Below are 23,482 nucleotides of genomic sequence, written 5' to 3'. Positions count from 1 at the left end.
ATTAATCAGTTCAGTCTGTGGCCTTCACTCCCCTGCGCACTCCTCACATTTCATTTTTAACCTCATTTCTCAGCTCTCCACTGAGCGAGAGAACGAGGCAACGATTGAGTGAGCAAATCAAAGAGCAAGCTTCTGCCGCCGCCACTGGCTTTTCTTTTTTTTTTTCTTTCCAAGCACATAAGAACACTCGATACAACAAACAGGTTGAGCTGGAGCTTAGACTGCATTATAATGCTTGTTTCTCTCACCACAGTGAATTAATAGGATTTTTTTTTTTTAAGGCTCTTATTTTCAGCAGTGTAGTTTTGTTGCTCAGTTGTGTTTTAGAATGATCCGGGGGGATTGTGATCTTATGTTTTACACATCTCAAGTCTGTGCTAGCTCTGTTTAGCCCCTCTTGGCCCTCCTCTGGAACAGTAGGTATTGATCTGCGCTGGAGCGTCCATCTTTCACTGTAACAAAGCCTATTGATGTTTGTGGAGCCCTGATTTCCCCTCGGTCAAATGCCATACCCAGCACCACTGCTAAGTGACAGGAAGCTGGTCTAAACTCTGCAGTCTGTCCCAAAGTAACCTGGGAATGGTGTCATCTTTTCATCAGTGACTCTGCTGCACTGAACTAAAACCCTAAAATTAAAATCAAAAGATTTTTTCTTTCTTTCTGGGTTTCTAGCAGTAGGTCAGCTTATATACTGAGGTATTATGTGATGATAATCTATCTTCCTTTCCTGTGTTGTCAGCCTTCTTCAGCTATTACCACTATTGTGATAAATGAAGGCTCAATTTATCAACCAGCCTCTCCTCGATTTCTGTTTCTCCCTTTGGTTTCCACAGCTCTGCTTCTATATCTAACCCCTGTGCAGTTCACTTTATTTCTTCATCTGTTTCTACCCCCTCCATCCATCCATCCAATCCATCCATCTATTCCTCATTCCCACTCAGCCAGATCGAGGCTCTTTGTGTCTGCTGGGGAAGGCTGAGATGCTGCCTGTCACCCCAGAGAGGCAGACTCCCATCCAGGCTGCTGGAGGTGGCCCGGCTGCTGTCAATCAATCTGTAGAAAGGAAGCAGAGGGAGTGGGGGTTGACATGTGATGTGGATCCCTGCTGTTTAGAAATTCACTTTTTTTTTCTTCCTCCTACCAGGCCTGCACAGTCAGTCATTTATTTTGGCTTCTAACATGAACAAATCAACGATTGTGACCCTTTGAATTTAAAGCTTCTCCAGTCCTCCAAACTAATCACTCCCATGTTCACGGGTAAACAGTAGGGGTGCAACAATATCGATATTGAACCGTTCGATACAGTGCTTTCAGTTCGGTACGCATATGTATCGAACAATACAAAATTTTTAATTTATTTTATCAGCTTTCCTTCTGACGATGCTGTCTGTGTTGAGCGCTCAGTGGATCTGCGCTCGACAGTGCAGCCTAGGCGGAGTAGTCGAACGCAGATTCACTGAGCGCAGGGCAAGCTAGCGAGACAGAAGTTAAGCTCTCCTTGCAACATGGCAAATTGAACCTCCCCCACCCTCATTCAGATCTGGCGTTTGGAACTATTTTGGTTTTCATGTGACGTATGACCCTGCGAGTCATGGACTAAAGTAAAACAGTATGTTGGATGTGCCACGCAATGCTCAATTACATGCGTGGGAGCTAGTGTGTTAGCGCAGTTAGCTCATTAACGTGTTGGCCGTCCAGCCCCATGCACGGGGTGGTCCGCGGTAACTCGTTAACGGAGATTTGCCGTGTTGTGGCGTTAACGTCATTTCAACGAGATTTATGCTGACAGCACTAGTGGGAACACAACGAATATGACTGCACATTTACGCCGACATCATCCTAGTGCAAAGACAAGTGGAAGCAGACAAAAACAACAAGCACGCATGCTACAAACTTTACCGAGTCATTTAGACAGCCGTTAGCACATGATTCTCCTTATGGGGACCTGATATGTTTAATATGCTGCTGAGAATATAGCCCAGAAGAAGTATTTTGGAAAGAGCCATTTCTCTGTAATAAACTCTCTTTTCCAAAGATGAGTGATTCCTCAATCAGATACAGGGTTCGCAAAATCGCTAGCCCGACGTCCCGGGGCTAGCGATTTTTCCAGTCGGGCTACCAAAATCCAAAAATTGTGTGTGTGTGTATATATATATTTATTTATTTATATTTCTTCATACATTCTTATATAGTTCTATACTGTGTATTGTGTATTTTGTTGTACAGTAATTTTATTTTTAACTTTAATTTATATATTTTATCTTATTCTTTCCCAGTTAAATTTACCCTTCATTCTAATTTGTGTTGTACAGTTATTTCATTCTTTATATTTTATATTCTTATATTTTATTCCTTCCTAGTTAAATTTACACTTTTTAATTTTTCATATTTATTTCCTATCTTATTCATAGCCCTTTCCTTTTTTTTTCTTTAGGTCACGAGCAGTTGTCTAAGCATTTCACTGCATATCGTACTGTGTATGACTGTGTACGTGACAAATAAAAATTTGAATTTGAATTTGAATTTGAAATCTATCTCTGCCCTGCCCGTCGGCCTATTGTAGGAAGGAAACATATATGTCAATGCTTTTGCATTCTTTCGGAAATGTAGCTGGGTAATTATGTCATTGGCATCGGTGAGCCACTGTCAATATGTGACATATTGAAATCGCGTTTGAATTTGCGCTTGTTTTTTGCTTTCACTTTGCAATCGCGCAAACTGTGTATAGAGAGCGACAGCACTGATTGGTGAGTGATGATAATTTGCACACCAATTCCTCTGACATCGTCTTATCAATCGATAGCTTACTATGCAAACATGACAAGTGAAATCTCCTGCAGCAAGCTTAAACATGTGAGAGGTTGATCGCGCAGAGAATCGCTGAGCATTATGTGAGTGCGTGTGTAAAAGCAGCAGGATATATATTTTAGTTCTGCTGAGCCAAATAAGACAGGTCAGGGTGAAGAAGTGACAGCCAAAGAAAAGCTTACCACAAAACGTAATGACAAATCAGACTATAAGGCAAAAAGAAAGTGCAGCTTTATGGTTTCATGGACAAAAGAATTTCTGTGGCTGCAATATGACGAGCTAAATAACCAGGGCTGCACATAAGTGGTCTGCAGGTGCGCATTCGCTGTCAAAATAAAAAACGCGCACAAGATAAGAAGTTGCAACGCGTGTTTGCGTACATAAGATTTTCAGGAGGAGGTCAGACATTTGTTTAGAACTCTTAAAGATGTCGAAGAAGCTCCTTTAAGCAATTACTGTGATGTTCCTCCACCTCCAAAGAAATGTCAGGAGTCCGAACCACAAAAGAAGCACGTATTCTCGGAAAAGTAGTTGCAGGAGGTGAGCTGGCTTCAAACAAATGATGAACGCACAGAGATGTGGTGCAGAATGTGCCGTGAAAATTTAATAAATGACAAATTAAAAAGGCATGAACATTTTTTTTTGTATCGAAAAAATATCGAACCGTGACACCAAAGTATCGAACCGAACCGTGAATTTTGTGTATCGTTGCACCCCTAGTAAACAGCAAAACTGGTGTCTCACTGCTGAAACCACCACATTTCAAAAGGGGAAACTTTTACTTTGAAGGCAAATGGTCTCACTCTTTGGACTCTTCAGTTTTTGCCTAGCGACCAGTCATTGCTAGGGGCGCCGACCAGTCTATAGGCCTATGTGATTGAGGCCTTAATGGGACAAATTGAACTGTAGTTATGTGTTGCACAACTTCCTGGAGTCGTCTTATAAGAAAAACCCTATCCTATTCTGTAGTTTGGAAACATTTTAGACTTAAGTTTGCATTATCGTTGTATGAGCCTTTTTGCCAGTTGTTATTACTACTATGTTACCTTTTTCTAATCTTTGGTTTGGTTTTTAACTGGTTAAAATGTAGCATTTACATAATATATTAGTCAGTGGAATAAACCGGGACACAAGATGAGATGTGCTTTTATTAAACAGCCATTTATCTGCTACACTGACTTGGTAATGTTGCACAGAGGTGCATACATTTTGTGGTATTTATTGCCTTCTGATATCATCTTTGCTTTGCGTAATCATGGTGCAGTTGCTCTCCCGAGTGATGTTAATATGATCTCTTCCCCTCTGCCTCTGCAGGACTCCGTGGTTTAACGGATGGGGGTTCAACCTGCCTCGAGGACAGTCTCTGCTGGATAAATGGAACCTCATCCCCGAGGGCATCGACATCCTGATGACCCACGGACCTCCACTCGGTGAGTCCAATTAACCAATCACAGCCCCTGCATTGCAGTTTCTAATGAAGTCGGGGCTCTTTCTTCAAAATGCATGTGAAGTCACTGGTGGCTTGACAGTAGGTCGTCTTTGAGCAGATCTCCGCATGTCTTACATTATAATCAATGTTGTTTCCATCTAAATCCAACAGTAACTAAAGTGAACACTCCGACATGCTTCATAATTCAATGTTTGTGTTTGACTTCATGAAAAACAAAGTGAATATATATATATTAGTTTTCCTTCTGGTTGTTTGGGTCCTGTTTTTGTTTTTTGTTGTTTTTTGCTATGTGTTTGTGTTGTTTTTTGTGTTTTTCTCCTTGTGCTTTCCATCTGGCTTTATTGAGTGATTTCCTTTCCTCTCGCCTACGGAGGGTTGCTGCTGCTGCTGTTGTTGCGGCAGCCACTGTGGCTGTTTGATTGCATGGAAACTCGATTTCACAGCAGTGTGACAGATGCTGCGAACAACTGGAGAGAGACCGTAGGATAGGAAAGCAGCACTGGAGGAAGGGGGCAGCTTAAGATGAAAATTTAGGATGATTCTCCAAAGATGGAAGATCCAAAACAATGAGATGGGAAAAGAGGGGTGTTGCACAAGTGTGGAGAAAAAATATGGATTCATCATAGGGCTGGGCGATATATCGAGTTTTTTAAAAATATCGATATATTTTCATACGAGATATAAGATGTGACAATATCGTTTATATCGATATAGTCTATGTTACGTTATAATTATACTTGTGGAGCCGCAGGTTTGCCTCTCTTTCGTCCACTTTTGTCTCTACGCAACGTTACTCGGCCTCGCCTCTCCTTCACTGAACACAACTCCCCCTCCCCCATAGCTTCACCTGCAGGCAATGACAAGATGAAAGCGGAAAATCTCCGTTAGCGAGTTACCATGTGTGGGGCTGGACGGCGTCAACGTGTTAGCGAGCTAACCGCGCTAACGACATGCAGCCCGGAAGGGCTGCACGGCCTAAAATCCTTTCATTTTCTCAAAAATCGACAGTGCGCAATATGTATGAATTCTGGTTGTGCTTACTGACCGCGAACCGATTTTATGTGGTACACAGCGCTCAGCAATCTGTCAAAAAATGTTTTAATATGACTTTGCTAAGCTACGGAGCTGCACCGCTTGATGGATTGTCGGAGGATTACGGCTACCGGGGAGGAGCCTCGCGGAGTGATACGTACTGTGCTTCAACGTAATATTACCGTACTGTGTGTGTATAAGGACCACAAATGGCACCTGTTCAGAGACGTGGTGCAGCTGTGAAATCTGTCTTTGTTATTATGCTCAGCGTCTTCTAGTTTACATTTTGACTGCACAATTGTGAGCTTTTTGTTATGCACAAAAACAACATTGTTTTCTTTTATTTATGGACCATGATTATTTAATAAATGCTGATAATTTATTTTTGAGTAATTTCTTCATGTACATCTACGCTGTATGTAAATAAAAGTGCCCGTGTGACATCTGGGACACAGTGTGACTAAGAACTCTCTTTTTGTTCTTAACTTATGGCTTTAAAAAAAAAAATCGAGATATATATCTTATATCGCCATGCAGCTAAAAAATATCGAGATATGAATTTTGGGTCATATCGCACAGCCCTAATTCATCAGACACATTTTAAAGCTATGAAATTCAGATATGAACCCAGTAAATGAACAGTTGTTTTATTTCTGCTATTACATAATTCTTCTGAAATAAGACTTCTCTATTGTGGTCAAACAGTGCCAAAAGTGAGCCTCAACTGGTAGTTTGAGTTAATAAAAGCTGTGCGTGAATTGGTAGTGATTCACCGAAATTTTAATATCTGCTGAAAAAGTTTTGGGGGGAAAAAGGTCCACTCCCGATTTGACCTGTAGTAGTCATAATGCTCTGAACTGCTGACTCAAGTAATTCAAACTATAAGGGAAAGTTTATTTGACCTTGTGCATGGAGACTATCTCAGCACTCGTGATAAATGGCTGCTAATGTCAGCATGAATCTGCTCAACATAAAAACCCATTGTATGTTCAGAACATGATAGATGGAGATATACGTATATTCACAGATATTTTTACTGTAGAGCTTAGTGTTGGCCATATGGAGTCGTCCAGTTAATAGTACTGAGTGATATGTGTGTGCGCACATGTATGTTGGTGGTGATTGTGTTTTTTGTTTGTTTCCACATTTACATTCACGCTTGAGACATTTTGTTTTTCAGCTGTTCTTGTTGGGGTTTCACGTCATTAATGCTAACTTACATCTTTCTGCTGCTTATTTTAAGGTGATGTGTTACAGGTAACAGTTGTTTTGATCAAATGGAAGCAAAGACAGTAACACCAGGACTGTTTTGACAGCTGTGAAATCTTTCTGCAGGTTTCCGAGACTGGGTTCCTAAGGAGCTACAGCGGGTTGGCTGTGTAGAGCTGCTCAACACGGTCCAGAAAAGGGTGCGACCCAAGCTTCATGCCTTTGGAGGCATACACGAAGGTACTGGGAATAAAACCCAAACTGTTAACTGTCCTTGACTCTGGGGACCTCAGAGGAGAATACGTTCTGATTGCATGATGGGGAGGTGGCCTTTGGCAAGTGCAAGTGTAGAAAAAGGATCTTTTACACACGTGCACATGCTCACAATCAACAAATTGTGCTCTGTTGATTTTAAAATGTGTCAAGACAAAGGAAGATGAATCTAATGTTTCTTACCTTTCTAGGGATGCACAGATTCAGGGCCCATGAATTTCAGGAAAAAAAATAATAATTTGGACAGTAATCATTTACTTATTTAATAACCACTATTTTTTTCTGTTGGTCTATTTTGGTGCCAGGGAACACACAATACAAACACATTAGCGCTTTTTGCAGACCATAGTCTACAAGGTGAAGCTTTTCAGGGTGAAGACCTGCAGCCAGTTGGCTGTTGTGCTGTTGTTTTGTGGAGAACTGCGCACACATGCAGCTGTGTTGGTTGAATAGCCAAAGTCCTTCATTGTGTGAAGACAAATACACAAACAAGCACAAATGAGCTACTGTGATTTCCACTTGACCAAAAACCAAACAGAACTAATCACATAACTTCCTTGGCAATGCGAATGATCAGTTAACTGAGAACACAATAAGTAACGTTGATTGACTCATACCAACCCCACGGGCCAAGTGCTGTGACATATTAAACAATCACTTACTGCAGTCTAGGTTTTGGTTGCAGGAGCAGTGGGTCACAGAACTTCATCTCCCAAACACTGATGCTTGTGTGGTGCTCCCCCACAGCATTAGTGAGCACGAGCTGCCTGTGGTCCAAGGAAGTAACACAGCAAAAAAGCAGGCATAGCTGGAGGGATGTGCTTGAACAAGCCTGATCCACTGCCGGTCTCACTCGCAGCTTATAGGACTTAAAGGATCTGCTGCTAACGTCTTGCTGTTTGATGCAACATGCAAAGAACCTGCAGCGTATTCTGACCACGTGTGTATGTGTGTGGTCTAAAGTGTTTAACCGCTGCATATTAACTGTACCCAAATCAAACAGTTCACAGCAATTAGTGGCAAGATGAGAAGTAGAATAAAGCTGAAAAATGAACCTTGTGAATTCATGGAAACACTCAAAGTAAATTCAAGCATACAAATTGCTAAACTGAGTGTGTGAAATTGGTATATTGAGTGAACAAAGGACTGATTTGGTAAAAACAGTGTATTACAAACTCTGTTACATGATCGAATGTTACCTATTTCTGGCACTCATTTTCCCCTTCCCGCCTCCCCAGGGTACGGGATCATGACAGACGGCTACACGACATTCATCAACGCTTCAACCTGCACCGTCAGCTTCCAGCCCACCAACCCCCCTATCGTGTTCGACCTGCCCAACCCTTCCAGCTCCTGAGATCAGAGGATGGGGGGGCGGGGAGGGTCAAGGGCTGGAAAAACAATTTCTTTTCAAAAAATATGTCAAGTTTAAAAAAAATAAAAAATAAAAAAATAAAGTTATAAGTGGTTCTTTGGCAACTTTGAATCTTCTCCAACCTGTTGTGAGACGGAGAGGATTTAAAGACAGGGTGGGGGTGGGAGCGTGTGTGGGAGTGTTAAAGGAGAATACCATTGCTTTTTATTTAGGTTTTCTGTTTTGTTTTGTTTTTGAGCTTGTGCCAGCAGTCCCGGTCTGTTTTTTTTATTCTTGTTGTTGTTCATCTGCACACAGTCAGAACAGTTGGAGATATCAGGGCCCGTTTTCCTCCAGAATGCTTTCCAGCTTTGTTCGATATGAGAAACGGCTTTGACAAAGCAAAGATAATCCCTGAAGAAACTTTCTTTTGTCCTGATTTTGACTGTGTAGGGTCGAGTGTTTATTATGTCGGCGCAGCTTCATTTCACACTCCGCTTCCTGTCAGCCACAGGAAGAATTAATCCCTCAAAAAGATGTTGCCTTAGTGCAGAACGGCAGATGAGAACAATGCTTTCAACTTGCACGCTCTTAAAACACTACTTGGCCACAGGGAAGAAATCTGTGATCTCAAATTGAATTTTATCTTCTTCTTTTTTAACTAAATTAAATGTACGGTATATTCTCTTTCAAGGCTTCCATACCACCACATGGTTTGTTACAACAGAAATTTGGAATGTTTGAATTAAAAATATAAAAATGTTTTAAAGTCTAAATGTGTGCAGATTTGGAGGGACTGCTGAGCTATGAGCCTGGCTGATACTGGTATTCTCCTTTTTAGGGGGATTTTTGTGATTAAACAATCTTGCTCTTGATAAATAATGGTCAGATCTGTAAGATAAATGATGCTATGTGAATTTGTATAATTTTTTTTTTTTTTAACGTTTGGTTTGTGTTAGCCAGATAATGCATACCATGGATGTGTCATCACGATATTTCATATTTGGGTTCTTCTTGTTTGTTTCGAACCTCTTGTCAGTTCCTCTTTTTTCTTATTGGCTGACAGGGACGCTGCCTTAAACTAGCTTTAATGTTCTCAGCTAGAGCCCCCCTTCTCTGCAAGCTCAGAGAAAAAAGTCCTTATTTATTACCCATCATCCCCGCAAAACAACACCTAACCAACGCAGGGACAGAAGACTATCCAGTTACAGCCGGAAAAATTCCCTTTGTATTGCCCCGTTATGGATTTCTGATCTGGAAAATGTAATGTATAAAAATATATATATTATATATTCATGTTGTAAAACATCTGTACTAAAAGTTGTTTGACAAAAAAAGTGCATTTTTTTCTGTATGCACCTGTATGTTTGCCATGTTTCTTTAATTCTCTCGTTAAAAATCTCTTGAGACGTTTCTTTAATGATTTTTGTATCAATTCTCCCAGTAGGGTAGATGTTTATTTTGGATGAGAGAGGAAAAATTTGTCACAATCCAACAGGTGCTGATTGTTCCCAACAACACACCTGCCTAAACATGGTTAAGTTGTCCTTTAAAGTGTAAATTTGATAGTATTTGTGTTTTATTGCTTTTTTTCTAATTTTGCACTGTGTGTAAATGCAATCTTGCTAGCACAAAAAAAAAAGTTGCCAATAGTTGTCTCAACTTTGCCGCTGTAAATGCTCTTTTCGTGCTCTGTTCCTCTCTCGCTCTTTCTCTGATTGTATCCCTCTTCATGGAAATGTTAGTTCTCTCTTTCAGTTCATTGTGATATATTTAGCTGCCTTTATATGCAAATAAAATTGCAAGATTTTTACTTATGAAACTCCATCTTTGTTTTTATTCCAAAAATGGTTAGCCACCACCAGTTTGTCCGTCTGTATCTGGAAGTCCAACAGGCTCGACCATTCTCCACCCCATTGGTGTCTCCCATTTTGACCTGGGGACTTCCAGGCCATACTCAGCACAGATGCTTCTGTATATTATGGCACTTAGTTATGGCGTTCCATGTATTCCCTGATGTTATGTGCCATATGTATATCCACTTTTACTGTGGCAACAATCCACTTTATGCAAAACCAACCAAGAGTTTTGCTTTTTTTTAAAAAAAAAAGGAAGCTGAAGTTGTATGAAAAACGATCTTGGTTTGTATCAGCCAGTCAACACAGCTGCGAGCAGGCTTGGCCTACTTTCTAATACTTATTTGAATACTTATTTACAAAGTAAATGTATGCTTATCTGTACAGCCTAACCTCACAGCAGGTGTTTTGCCTCAACAGGCAGCACACCTGCCAGCCCTCTCTGTGGTGAGGCCAGAACAAAACACTTAGAAGTCTTGACCCCACAGTTGTAAATAAAGTGAAGCGGATTTTTATTCCTGCTGTGACTGTTTAGATTTAAAAAAACTGCTAAAGCGAAATTATCAATTTGTTTGCACCCTGAACTCATCAGCTTGCTATTTGAAATTGACTTCATGACTACAGGTAAAATATTGGATTAGTCTTACGGTTTATTAGTGAAAGGTAAGATCTGTTACTGACGGTTATATGCTTTGAATATCCACAGCACTCAATCAATATGCTGACATTTCAGGTGCCAGATTTTAAAAGAATACATACATTTAAAAATAAAAATAAAAATACTTTTTTTAGTTGTATCACAAACGATGCTTGGTAAAAACAGAGATCAACAGTTGACTCTAGATGCCACAGTAAAGTGACAGAGAATTCAAATATGGCTCGCGTTTCTCCCACACTCATCTGAATATTCACAGTGTTTCAGCTGCAGATCTGCACATTGGTTTCATCAGGTTTCATTCCTTTTTACCACTTGCCAGCACAGATCCCTCATAGGCCAAAAATAAAATGGGCTCGAGTTGTAGAGCGCCTTTGCCAGCCTTTCCCACCAACCCCATTCTCTCATCACCACAACATCAAAGCAGCCCAACCAATTAACTATTCCCCGAAACGAGAGCAGCAAGGCATCGCCCCACACCCACCAGATCCCCCAGCACATTACCATAATCCAGTCTAATCATATTAACATAGGCCACAGATGAGCAGGAGGAGACATGGCTGCTCTGGCTCTGCTGTTCGGTCTCTTAGAGCGGGTGTGAATGCATGTGGGCACTTTTATTCAAATCGTGTGTAGGCACATGTTGTGGATCTGCAGTGTTCAGTCCTTTGATCCAGACCCTCATATAGTGTCAGTATATATGAAGGCAATATGATTGTTACAGAGCAGTACAATTTGAATTAGCTTTAACATGTTGCCTGTTATCTAGCCAACTGCACCTGTGTTAATATGTTGGAACTCCAGTGTTAATGTTAAACACTGAACAGTCAATGCTAATTTGATGAACAACATGCTCAGCTAACAAAGGTAAATGTCCGAACGTGGACATTTGCACATTTATAACATCAGTTTTAAGTCATCCACATATAAAGCAATGAGCTTGTCATGCACCACTTTGTAACACAGTCGGTGGTAATGTACAGTAGGGGAAATGTTTTTTTGATCACTTGAAAAGTTAAAAATTGATTTGCATGTCATTGAGTGAAATAAATATGTTCGAAGCGAAGCATAGCTGAGTAGTTACTCAAACTTGTAGTTGGTCACCAGATTTCAGGAGGGATTCTGGCCCACTCATCTTCACAGAAACTCTGTAAATCCTTTAGGTTTACTGGCGGCTGCTTGGCAACTTAAAGCTTTAGCTCCTTCAACAGTTTTTCAGTAGGTTTGAGGTCTAAAGAATGGTTAGCCCGACTCATGATCTTAATGTTCTTTTTTTAGCCACTCCTTTGTAACTTTGGTGGTATGTTTGTGCTCTTCAGTGTTCTGGCTGAGGGATGAAGATCCATTGAAGATCCATTGGCCCCTCAATGCAGTGAAGTCATCCTGTACCCTTACCAGAAAAACAACCCCAAAGCATAATGTTTTCACCTCCGTGCTCGACTGTGTGTTTGTTGTTCTTTGGTTGATTCAAACTTAAGAGGGGCTTTTAAATGTGCCCTCTTGAGTAGGGGGATCGTGCAGGCGCTGCAAGATTCCAATCCATTACGCCGTTCTGTGGTCGTTCCACCACCTTTGTTATGATCATCCTCACCCCATGAGTCAAGATCTTGTATGAGTGCGATTTATGATCAGATTTATATTTCTTCAATCATACCAACAGTTGTCACCTTCTCACTAAGCTTCTTGCTGGTGTTTTTGGTGTGTGCAACTCTATCTTGTCCCTGCTGTCCTTTGACATTTTTGGTCTTGTCCATGGTGGTGGAGAGGCTGGAATGAAATGAAATGGTTCTATGAACGTGGGCTTTATACACAAAATGAGTTGAGATCTATAATTAATTGATTGTAATTTGTGGCAGGCACACAATATGTGGGAATCTGAATTCTGGGTGGTTGATACTTTTTCACTCCATGGCGTCAGTCAGCTTATATGGTTTTTGTTTTGTTTTTGGCTGATAGTCTTTCTGCATTAAAATGAAACAAACACGATGATTATTACTTGTTTATTACTTTGTAAATGAGCAAACTTACAAATTCAGCGTGGAATCAAATAATTATTTGAGCCACTGTAAACTCCATGTTCTGGCTGGGGAGGTAAGACCTCCCATTCTGGTAATAATTTCAATTGTACACCTCTAAGTTTAGATAAATTCAACCTGTTACCCACCCAGCATTGGAGCCATATGCCACACAACCACATCTCTACTACTGGTATTTGCTATAATAGACCGTCTAAATTGCCAACTGTTAGTTTGCCTGGCATTTCTGCAAGTCTGTGAATTTCATTTCCATTCCACTTATCTCTGTGTCTCTTCCTGGCAGTCCTACGTAGGCAACACTCATTAGCGCCATTACCATGAAGAAAATGCCAGTCAGGCAGCGTATGTGAAGAGAATTATTGCTAAAATTACATTTAGGAGTCAGTACTTTAGATTTTTTTTTTATTATTAAAACCAAATTGTGCTGCTGAATTTACCTGATTTTATTTTATTTATTTCCTTGGTAAAGTTACTCAGCATGAAGAGTTTACATATATCAGCCTTGGAAGTGCTCCAAACAGTCAGTCAGCTAACATCAACTATGCAGGAAATGAACAAAGGATTGTCTTTAAAGTGGATTTATCCTTTGACAGTGATAATTACGTTTGGTTTTCTTAGTGTGTCGCAGACAGATCTGTTCTGTTTCCTGGATTATCGTTGCTTCTCCCTCTTCCTTTCTTTGTCTCCCTCCTGCCCTCTCTGTTAATGATAGTTTCTCTGTCAGTCAGCCCTTGATGTCTCAGCGTCAGGACATTTATAGCTCCGCCAAATTGCCGGCTGTATTAATTATCCTTGCCTAGGCAGCTGCTGGTAATATTGGATGTTTGTCAGGTTAGCCTTCATCTGCTCCTGACGGATTCGAAGGAAGACAGGGTGAAGGCTCCGAGCGCCCACATCAACCTGTGGGAACGTGTGTGGCTTATCCTGGTGCCAGCGCTCTGCATGCGCTGTTTATATGGACTTAATTGCCCGCTGGTGGTATTATTGTAATCTGGAGCTCATTTGGCGTGAGTGGGGTTGCTGTGAAATAATTCTCTAAATCAGAGGCATGCAGGCTCATGCTTTCCATTTGCTCATCTTTCCCACATGGTCTTACATCTTTCATACCAAATGTTTTATTATAACAGTTTACATTATTTGGGGTTTATTTGAAGAAGCTAATTGAAAATGGGGATTAAAAAGAGAAAAAAAGAGTTTTGTGACGTTTAAAAGAGAACAAAAAAGCCTTTTCGCATTTCCTAAGCGAAAAGTGAAAAATGGCGTGCATTTAAAATGTCACCCACAGCTTTGTGCAAACCAGACACAGGCACTGCTTCAGTTTTAATTTAGCCAGTTCCAAGTGTAAAACTTGATTGAATTAAATCAAATTGAAAGTTCACTGGGTGATTATTTTCCCAAGTTAATTATTTCCCCCGCAGGACTGGATTTGTGCAGCTATTTCTCTTCGCACTCAGAGTTTCAAAAGAATCTCTGAGAGCTGATTGAACTGGAAGAGATTTGACCCCCCGCGACCCCGATACAATGCGTGATTATCACAAGTGGATCTGCTGACTGACTGGAGATGATTAGCGCCTCCACAGTTTCTTTACATCGCCGCAGAGACAAAGGCTAGATTTGTCTAATGGTATATAATTTACCTCCTTCTTGATTTTCACCGTCTCGCTCGTGTTCTCCTTTCTTGCTGCCGTTTTGTAGGCGCCTCATTGAATAATTGTGTGGGGTTTAGTGAATTACCGTAATTACAGTTATTGGCCACCGTTGTCCCATTACTCACTAATCAAGAACATTGCAAATGGACAATCAGAATTCGTGACAGTCAAATGCATCAGTGTAGCTTTCCCATCTGACGGTAAATGTTTTGATTTTGCCAAACAGGTAACAGACAAATTGTTGCCAGCAGCAATAGTGAAGCTGTTTTCACTTGGTGAGCTTGTGTATGCATGTGTGCGTGTCATCATAGGAAATGGCAGTACTTGTAACACATGCTATAGGATGGATGACCAGAAATTACTCTGAGAAAAATCTTCAGGTGCTGAGCATGTGTTTTCAGTGGCCACCCCTGTGGGAGGTTGGTGCAAAGCATCACTTGCAGTGATGTAAAGCAATGAGTCTGGGTTTTCCGGTTGCCACGAGAACGGTACTTGTCTCGATCGCATTGTGCAAAGTGTAATGTTTGTTGAGGGAGAATTACCTACCCCCTGGAGTCTACCCCCTTAGCCCCCCCCCCCCCCCCCCCCAAAAAAAAAAAAAACATTTGCAGAGACTGTATAATGAAGTCCAATACACAAACATTGAAATGCAAGAGTAGAAGCAAAGACAGGAAAAAATACATAAAGACATCCGGTGTACGCTTCACAATCTGCAGAGGAAACATCAAGAGTTACTCGCCATCCATGACAAAGTACAACAAACAACAATAACATGCACGAGGAAAAGAAAGTTCAAGAAGAAAAATATAAAGAACTGCAGGAGAAAAACAAAGAACTCCAAGAAAAGAATAAAGAAAAGCAACCAAAATTAGAAGAACTGGAGAAACTTTGTAAGAAACTTGAGCTGCAGCATGATGACAAACCTCATAGCACAGAACAAAGATCTGCAACAACTGCACCTGAAAATGAAGAAAAAACACTTCAGGTTTTTTGGAAGAAGAACTCTGCTGCTTCTTCAGTTAAGCCTGGATAAGAGTAGCCCCATATTCCTCCAACAGGGGCAAATTATACAATAAATTTACTGTGCTTTAGGATCTTATTCAGTGTTAATGTTGTTTAGAAACATTACTGATGGTACTTAAGAAAATCTGAATAACTTAAACAGAGGTGGCCCAGGAGGTAATAACGAAGAGAGTCGACCGCCCACTGGATGGCCAGGCACTCGTTCTCCACCATACCACCTGGCCTCCCACTCACACAGTTTCCTGCTGATGTACACAATTGGGCGGTCAACCGCCCCACTTACCTGCTGGGACAAAACTGCCTCCAGCCCTCTGTTCAAGGCGTCAGTCAGCAGAATAAAAGGGAGGGAAAAGTTTAGAGCAAAGGTTCCCCATAGAGAGACTTCCTCACCTGCACGAACGCCACCTGGCACTGTTCTGTCCACCGAACCAGATCTGGGGCACCCTTTTTGGTGAAAGGGCTTGTCAGCTCTGCAAAGCTAGGTACGGACCGGCGGTAGTAACCCGCCAGCCCCAAGAATCGTCTCACCTCTTTTTTGGTCTTGGGACATGAGCAGGATGCAATGGCTGCTCTTTTATCCATCTGAGGGCACACATGCAACCTCCCAAGTGGTACCACAAATACTGTACCTCCCTCCATTCAGCAGCACACTTCTTTGGGTTGGCCGTGAAGCCCTGCCTGCTTCAGGGACACCAGGACCACGGACCATCCGCTGCACTTACTCCTTTCAGGTGGCACTGTTCCATACTTTAAGGAGGTTGAGGTGATATATCTATGCAGCTCCTTCCCTGTCCAACTGTACTACTTCACAGTCAGCGTCACCCCTTATTACATCTTTGTATCTGTGACACCAAAACTCAACTGTTTCCTTTTTCCAGTGGAAACTTTCCAGCTTTTCAATACATTTCAAATGCATATCAATTATCGAATGCAATCATATTAAAAAATATAATATGAGGAAAAATGACAAAATAGATGACAAAATAATGTTGTTTTTCATACTATTACACCAACGGCCAAGACTAAACCACACCACCGCACCACACCTGCTGCACCACATTTCCATTTTATTAAAAAATGAAAAATGTCTTTTCCATTGTGGATGATGTGGATAATTTATTTTGCCTTCTCAAATACAAAACTTAGCCACAAAGTCAGCTTTCATGTCAGCACCATAAAAAGCAGATCTTGAACTATCAGCCTTCCAAGGAACAGAGCAGCAGGTCGATGTGAGTGGAGATGTAAACAGGCAGGCAGACACCGCGAACAGCAGTGCAGTGCAGAGGTTAATACTTCGTTAATGTCTGATTAATGTCTTCAAGCTGATTAATTCAATTGAACCCTTTATTACAGTGTGTGTATTAATAGAAATCAAGGAGTCCCTCAGCAGGAGATGTTGTCTGCCATATGGAGAGCATTATGGCTGTGCTGGCTGATGAGGGTGCCAACCACAGCACTGGGAGGGTCAAGAGGGCACTCTGGGAAAGGCTTGTGCCTTGGCAAAAACTTGATTTAAAAAAACAAAATTGTTTTCAAACCTGCACCACAAACTGGCTGAGGAGCCAAAACTGGAAGATGCAAGCTCACACTAAATAAAGCAAGGAGTCAGACATACTACAAAGAAATGTATTCTTTTCTGTTTTGGGTTGAGGGTAATTTCAGGGTAAAACTGCCTCTTAAAGCCTTACAATATCATAAGACAAATGACAAGACTTTTAAATCCTGGAAAGTAATGGGAGAATTTTATGTGTGGGGAAAAAAGGTCAAATAAGCAAAGTGACCACACCAAAAGACAAGTAGGTGTCATTTGTGATGGCACAAAACATTTGAAGACTTTCCTTGTTGTCTTTTAAAATATAGTGAGTCATTTAATCGTTTATGAATGTCAGAACCATGCTGAGAAACAAGAAAGAAACAAAAGAGAAAAGCTCCCAAGGACTTCCAAGACATTTAGCATTAACGAAACATTTCAATTTCTGCTGCAGCAGTTCAGTCACATGCAAACAGCAAACAGAATTAGAGACTGATGAGACTTAAGATGGTCAGAGAATCTGAAGAGGATTTTTCTTCTCGTAATCCTGAAGAATTTCTCCTTCTGTCCTGTGAAACCCTCCGTTGGCGCCAGAGTTTCTTCTTTTTCCCTGATGACGCAAATCTCTGGCACACTCTCTCTCACACACACAGACACACACACTGAGACTCACTCAGACGCACTACAGCTGTTATAGTTGGCACACAGTGTCAATTGTGTTTGCCCTGAGAGTTAACAGCAGCCACTCGACATGAGACACCGCCTCGCCCTCGGCCCCTCTGCCTTCTCATGACAAAAGATCTGTTTCTCAGCTATGGCGGCTTAATTGAGTATGATAACCTCGGTGTCACAGTTGTTTATCCAGCAGCTCTCCTTTCTGCACTGCCACGCAGTGAAATTCAAAAGGATTCGGCAGAGAATGTGAAAGCATTTGATGTCTTTTGTTAGATGAATTAAACACTGTTTCTTTGGCAAATGCTGCATAAATACAAACAAGGTCTTTAAGGATACATGGCACATAATTAAGGCAACATTTGCACTTCATTAAAACTAAACCCTTAATAGAAAACACGTCTCGTTTGTGACTGAGAGCAAATTCAATGAATTCTGCAGCAACAAACACCATGAAGTTCTAATTATTTCTTTGCAATTTCTTTGCAATTTCCTCAGACTTTCTTTTGAAAGTGAAAGCTAAAATGAATTCAGTTTAATTCAATATATATACTGTAACAAAAAATAATTTCCCCCAGGGATCAATAAAGTATTCTGATTCTGATTCTGATTCTGAATTAAGCTGAATTCCTATAGCACTCCATATTGTAAGATAAGCATTTGTAAGGTAAGGTATTGTAAGCCTATATAATGTCTTACTTATTGATGTACTGTTAAAACGCATAAAACATGTTTCTCTGTCCCAAGTTGTCACTTCTGATCACTTCTTGCTGATGCATAATATTTTTTCTTACAAATAAAAAACATAAACGTTTCCTGTAACCTATTACTATTTAGTACAGGCAAACATCTTCCCACTTGGAAATATCTGACCCTTTACACACCGGACACATGAAATTCATGCAAATATATTGTGACTTGAAAAATCATTTTCAGACTCATCTATTCTTAATGAATCCTTTCACACCGCCCATGTAAATAAACAAATCTGACCAATCACGCCACTGCATTTGGCAACTACAGCTCTCGTAGCTCAAATTGAACACAAGTACTGAATGTACAACAATGTGGAAACAGTAAAATACTGTTTTACCTCAGACACCCCACACTGTGATCTGATGATTTTTCTGCCTCCTCAGATGTGGTCCCAAATCTACCAGCCTGGCATATGTGCAAAAGCGGTTATGATAAAGCTTCAACTCTGGGATCAAACCATGAAATGGTTAGAAATTCCAAAAGCAAGTGTTTCAGGAAAGGTAACTTGAGTTACTTTACATTGTTTTCTATTACTGTCACGAGGAAACATTGTTTGCTTCAAGTCTCTCCAGTCTTGCAGTACAGATATCCCCTTGCAGTGAGACGAGCATCATTGTACTTTTTATGTTTGTCGGTGTATGGTTAGAGTTCAGGAAAGACCATTGTCTGCTATACGGTAACAATATTGACGTTTCCCTTTAAAATAGCACCTTTAAAATCATTTGGAACATACACCTGGAATAGTGTGGAATACATTTTCTTTTAGTTGATTAAACAGAACTTTAAGCAAATATCAGAAAATCTCTTACCAGCAGAAACTTATTAATGCTTTTTTCCCTTTATTTATTCACTTATTTTGACTGTTGTGTTCCTCCGGTGTTGATCAGAGGATTCAGCCGAGGGACGTCTCTCATCTCTCTTTTTCTCAGTGCGGTGGCCTTGAGTCAAGGTTTAAATCATTTAATTAACGATTCTGCTTTCTTTTTCTTTTTTTCGTAACTAGCCGTGTAGGTGCATGGCCTCCTTTAATTGAATGGCCTTTTGTGTAATTACTGTCTTTGTGAGCGCTGGGTAGATAACAAGGATATCCTTCTCTCTCTCTCCTGTGGAACTCAGTGAAGATGAGCAAACCTGTGGCACCCAGAAACACACAATGTCATTTTATCGATGTCATCTCGGTAAACAAGCTGGATGTGAGTTTCCATCAAGGTGTCTGTGTGTTAGGAATCAAAAACCGAGTGTATTTAAGGAAAAACACTAGCCTGAGGAAAATAGGAAGTGTGTGCTCACCATGTGATGCACACAAATATTTTGAACCTGCAGAGAGAAGGTCAAGCTGTCTTTGTTCTCTGACTAATTAAATCCTCAATTACTGCGTTTGAGAGGACGTCACAGGAAAGCAGATGAAGAAAAAACATTTGTGCGGAATATAGATCTACAGCATCTGTCATGGTCCCTGTGCCCTGCTGGTCAATCCTCTATTGGGCAATATGTTTGTGGTTTGTTTGCTCTCTCGCCCTCTCTCTCTCACTCTCTCTCTCTCTCTCGCCACGGCGATGCTCACTGCGGGCTCCCGCTGCTGGCCCACACACCTGCTCATCACCACACCGGCCGCTGATCCCAGCTGATTACTGCACTACTTAGATGGCGAGTCTGCACTAGTCTTCGCTGGATCGTTGAGCTATCAGTGTCAGTTAGACTTGTGTTTCGGCTAACCTTCACCTTGAGAATTTCTTATTATTATCCTGCTAACCCGACGTTTTTTGTGTAGGTCGTTTTTGGAACCCGATGCGGAGAGGAGTGATTGAAGGGGGAACCTTTTGTACAGAAAGTGTGGAACACCCTTCTCCCAACCCTGTTTCCCACGGACCCTGGCGACCCGGACCCGTTTCCCCTGCACGTTGTATATAGCCACTTGGTGTATGTGCTCACTGTAAATAAACGCACTGTCCTTCGCTTAAAGGAAAACCCTGGCCTGCGCCTGAGTCTCTTTCGGAACCCTTAACAGCATCTGCAGACAACGTTCATCAGGTTTTATTACAGAGCCGTTGTTATGACCGTCATCACGGCTGCAATTTGATCCAGGGTTTTTTTTCCAGCTCATTTACAAAGCTCAGCTGTTAGGTTCACTAGCAACAGAGAGAACAGGAGCTCAAAGGGCTGAAGGAGCATTCATTATTGTTCTTGTTGCTATGCAACTCACTAATTAGCCTTAGCTAGCTAACCTGAAGCAACAAAGGGGACCAGGTAGATAAAAAAATAAAAATGGAAGAGGTAATAAAATAATTGCCCTTCTTGCTCCTGACATGGAGGTTGAAGAGCTCCCCCTGGTTCGAGATTATTATTGGGTTTTTACAGCATCTGCATGAAATTCTACTTCTCTGTAAATTACTTTCAGTGAAATTGGTTGCAATTTCATCTCCAGTGGCAGTCAGGGAAGAAGGACAGCTCCACAAAAATCTCTCTCTCTCATGTGTGAAGTGGAGTTCATCAGTGAACTCCACCTACTCTGCATTTACAGCACCCGGAAGCCTACCTCCACACTCCCTGGCCTACTTCCATCTATAAAACATCCAAGATCTCCCTCCCATCAACATGGCATTCACTCTCTGTTCCACTACATCAATGTAATCGCAATGACACTCTCACAGACAGCCGCATCTATTGCACCAGAGACTCTCCTAAATCTGCATGCATAAAATTTCTGTCCCCTTGTTCTGTCCCAGAATTCGTCATCTTTACATAACAAGCCATAAACCCAGAGTGTGGGCTCTGGAGTTCGAAACAGTTAAAATCATCAAAAACTTCAGTCATTTACATTGACATTGTTTCCTTCAAATTGTGTGTCCTACAAGAAAGTAGACAAAGGGAGTCATCTTTGTCAAAGTTAATGATGAACACATGCAGAAAACCAAAGGCCAGCTTGTGTGTGTTACAGGTGTTAAATCAGTCAAGATAGATGCGGTATGATGTTGTGGAATGATTTTCAGCCTCCCAAGCTGAAAAAAATGAAGCCAACTTGGAATTAACAGAAACTTATGTCCACTTGAGGCTGGCTCCAAAACCGAGTCAGTCTCCATACATTCCCATGTTAAAATGGTAAACTTAACAGCATTCAAAATCAGGTTTACAGCCTGGTAGAAATGATGCTTTTGAACTTTGAGGATAGTTTATCCCTTCATAACAACCCTGAGTAGGGGCAATTTTTAGAACTCTTCCTCGATAATGGAGCAATGTGCAAACGCGTGTCCCAACTAGAGATGGCACGATACCACTTTTTTATGTCCGATACCGATATCATAAATTTGGATATCTGCCGATACCGATATGAATCCGATATAGTGTGTTTCAACAAAACTGTTTTTTTTAAATATCTTGCTGCATTTTGTATAAGTTCATACTCAAGTTTAAAACAACAACTACACTAAAGCTATTCTGTTATACCTGTATGCAAAAAAAAATATTTCATAGTTCAGCAATATTGATCAATCTAATAAACTTAAACCTACACCATCCTCCCTATTCTGGTATTTTAAAGAGTACTTAGCGTAAATATTAAGCAACCTAACTAATAGGGTTCCAACTCCCAGCAACAACAAAAATAAATAAATAAAAAATAGGGAACCACCCCTCACGCTCCACCTCATGATGCTTAATCGACGTAATCAACCTTAATTTGATGCAGTGTGGAAAAAAAATGCACAGAAATCAATTATTTTTCAATGTATTAAAATATTAAATAGATTCAACATCTTTCTTCAACAAAATTGCAGACTGCACAGATGGTGCCTTCCCAAAGGAAAAAGTACTATAGCTTACTAGGGTATATTAGACTTAATAGTTACTATATACAGTAATTGACTTCTATTCATTTTGCATCAAATTAAAACTTTGGGTGTCAGATAATTATTTATTAAAAGCTAGACATTTTAAATGAGAATAAGAAAGAAAAGTATGTCTTTCTGCTCCGCTCCGCTCAGCTGATCATTAAGCAGTTTCATGATTGAAGTAGCAGCAAGAAGAGGCAGTCGCTCCATATATCGGTTGTTAAGCTTAACGCAGGAATGCTTTACAAACATTCAGAGATGGACTTACACACTTGCTTTACTTCTCTCGGGGATAACTTTGTCGGAGATGAAATGCCGGGTTGCTAGCGAAGCTCCAAATGCTATCCAGACCACCGACAGGTCCCGCATGCCACAGCTGCTCTATCACGTGATGCATACTGCTCCGACGTGCTAACGTTCTGAGGCGAGTTACGGCGTGTTGCAAGTTTTGTGAGGTGCTTTCGTGATATTTAATGGATCGGATTACATTTTTTATTTTTCTCCGATATCCGATCCAGTAATTTAGGTCAGTATCGGACCGATACCGATACGTAATATCGGATCGGTCCATCTCTAGTCCCAACACAGACAGCTGTAGTTGATTGGAGTTTAACTAGGCCTCATCCACTACTTGAAGTTGTTAAACTGGACCTTGTTGCTCTAGTATTTTATTAGACCATTACTTCACACTAGTTCAAAAACAGTGGGTGATGTCACCTACTTGATATTTTGAAACTTTGAAAGGCTTTCAAAGATTTTCCTCAACAACTTTCTCAAGACTTTAAAAATGTTGGAAGCAAAACATTTGCACATTATTATATATCTAAATACAATTTAAAGCTAAAACCAGTAGCTCTTCATAACATAGCCTTCAGCCAGGCTAAATGTTTCCTCTGTTTTTGGTCTTTATGCTAAAAGATTTTTGTGAATGCAAAAACGTCATCTTTGGTCATAAAGTGATTGGGTAAACTTTTAGACAGTCAGTACTTGGATATATTCTTGGTGTTTCAATGTCTTACTGTGAGAGCTCACACATATTGATGTGCAGCCCAGTGTGATGTTTAATGCCAGCCCATCAAAGACATTACACAACTCTTCTCCTGTGTGCTATGCTTTATTCATCAGGGTGGTGACACACTGTTCAAATCGTCCTTACTTTCTCACCGCTACATATGTGGCATGGAGTTTGAAACACGAGAATTTTTTGACAAACACAACAACAAGCTATCAAAAAGAACCAAAGTTGTTCCCATGATGATGTGAAAGCAGCGTAATCTGTTAAAATCCACCGGAAAACAATCTCTGTATTTTAACTTTTTTGCAGACACAGGTTGTTGTTGCTTCATTTTTG

General features: G+C 40.7%; 1 protein-coding gene across 2 annotated transcripts in view; it reads left to right on the top strand.

The window, feature by feature from the left end:
- mpped2a (metallophosphoesterase domain containing 2a) overlaps positions 1-8,273 on the top strand; it is an 80,175-nt gene extending 71,902 nt beyond the window's left edge. For both annotated transcript variants that reach the window (XM_085357822.1, XM_085357830.1), the window contains 3 exons: positions 4,123-4,238; positions 6,626-6,739; positions 8,011-8,273. In XM_085357822.1, coding sequence (XP_085213948.1) covers positions 4,123-4,238; positions 6,626-6,739; positions 8,011-8,129 — 349 coding nt within the window. In that variant the 3' untranslated portion in view covers positions 8,130-8,273. The remainder of the gene's footprint in view (positions 1-4,122; positions 4,239-6,625; positions 6,740-8,010) is intronic.
- The last annotated feature ends 15,209 nt before the right edge of the window (positions 8,274-23,482 follow it).

The sequence above is a fragment of the Diplotaxodon limnothrissa genome, linkage group LG1, assembly GCF_057381915.1.
Source record: "Diplotaxodon limnothrissa isolate DT_005_m linkage group LG1, D_limnothrissa_male_GT1.1, whole genome shotgun sequence".
Classification (NCBI taxonomy): Eukaryota; Metazoa; Chordata; class Actinopteri; order Cichliformes; family Cichlidae; genus Diplotaxodon; species Diplotaxodon limnothrissa.
Note: the sequence above shows the minus strand (reverse complement) of the source record. Positions and strands in the feature narration are given on the sequence as shown.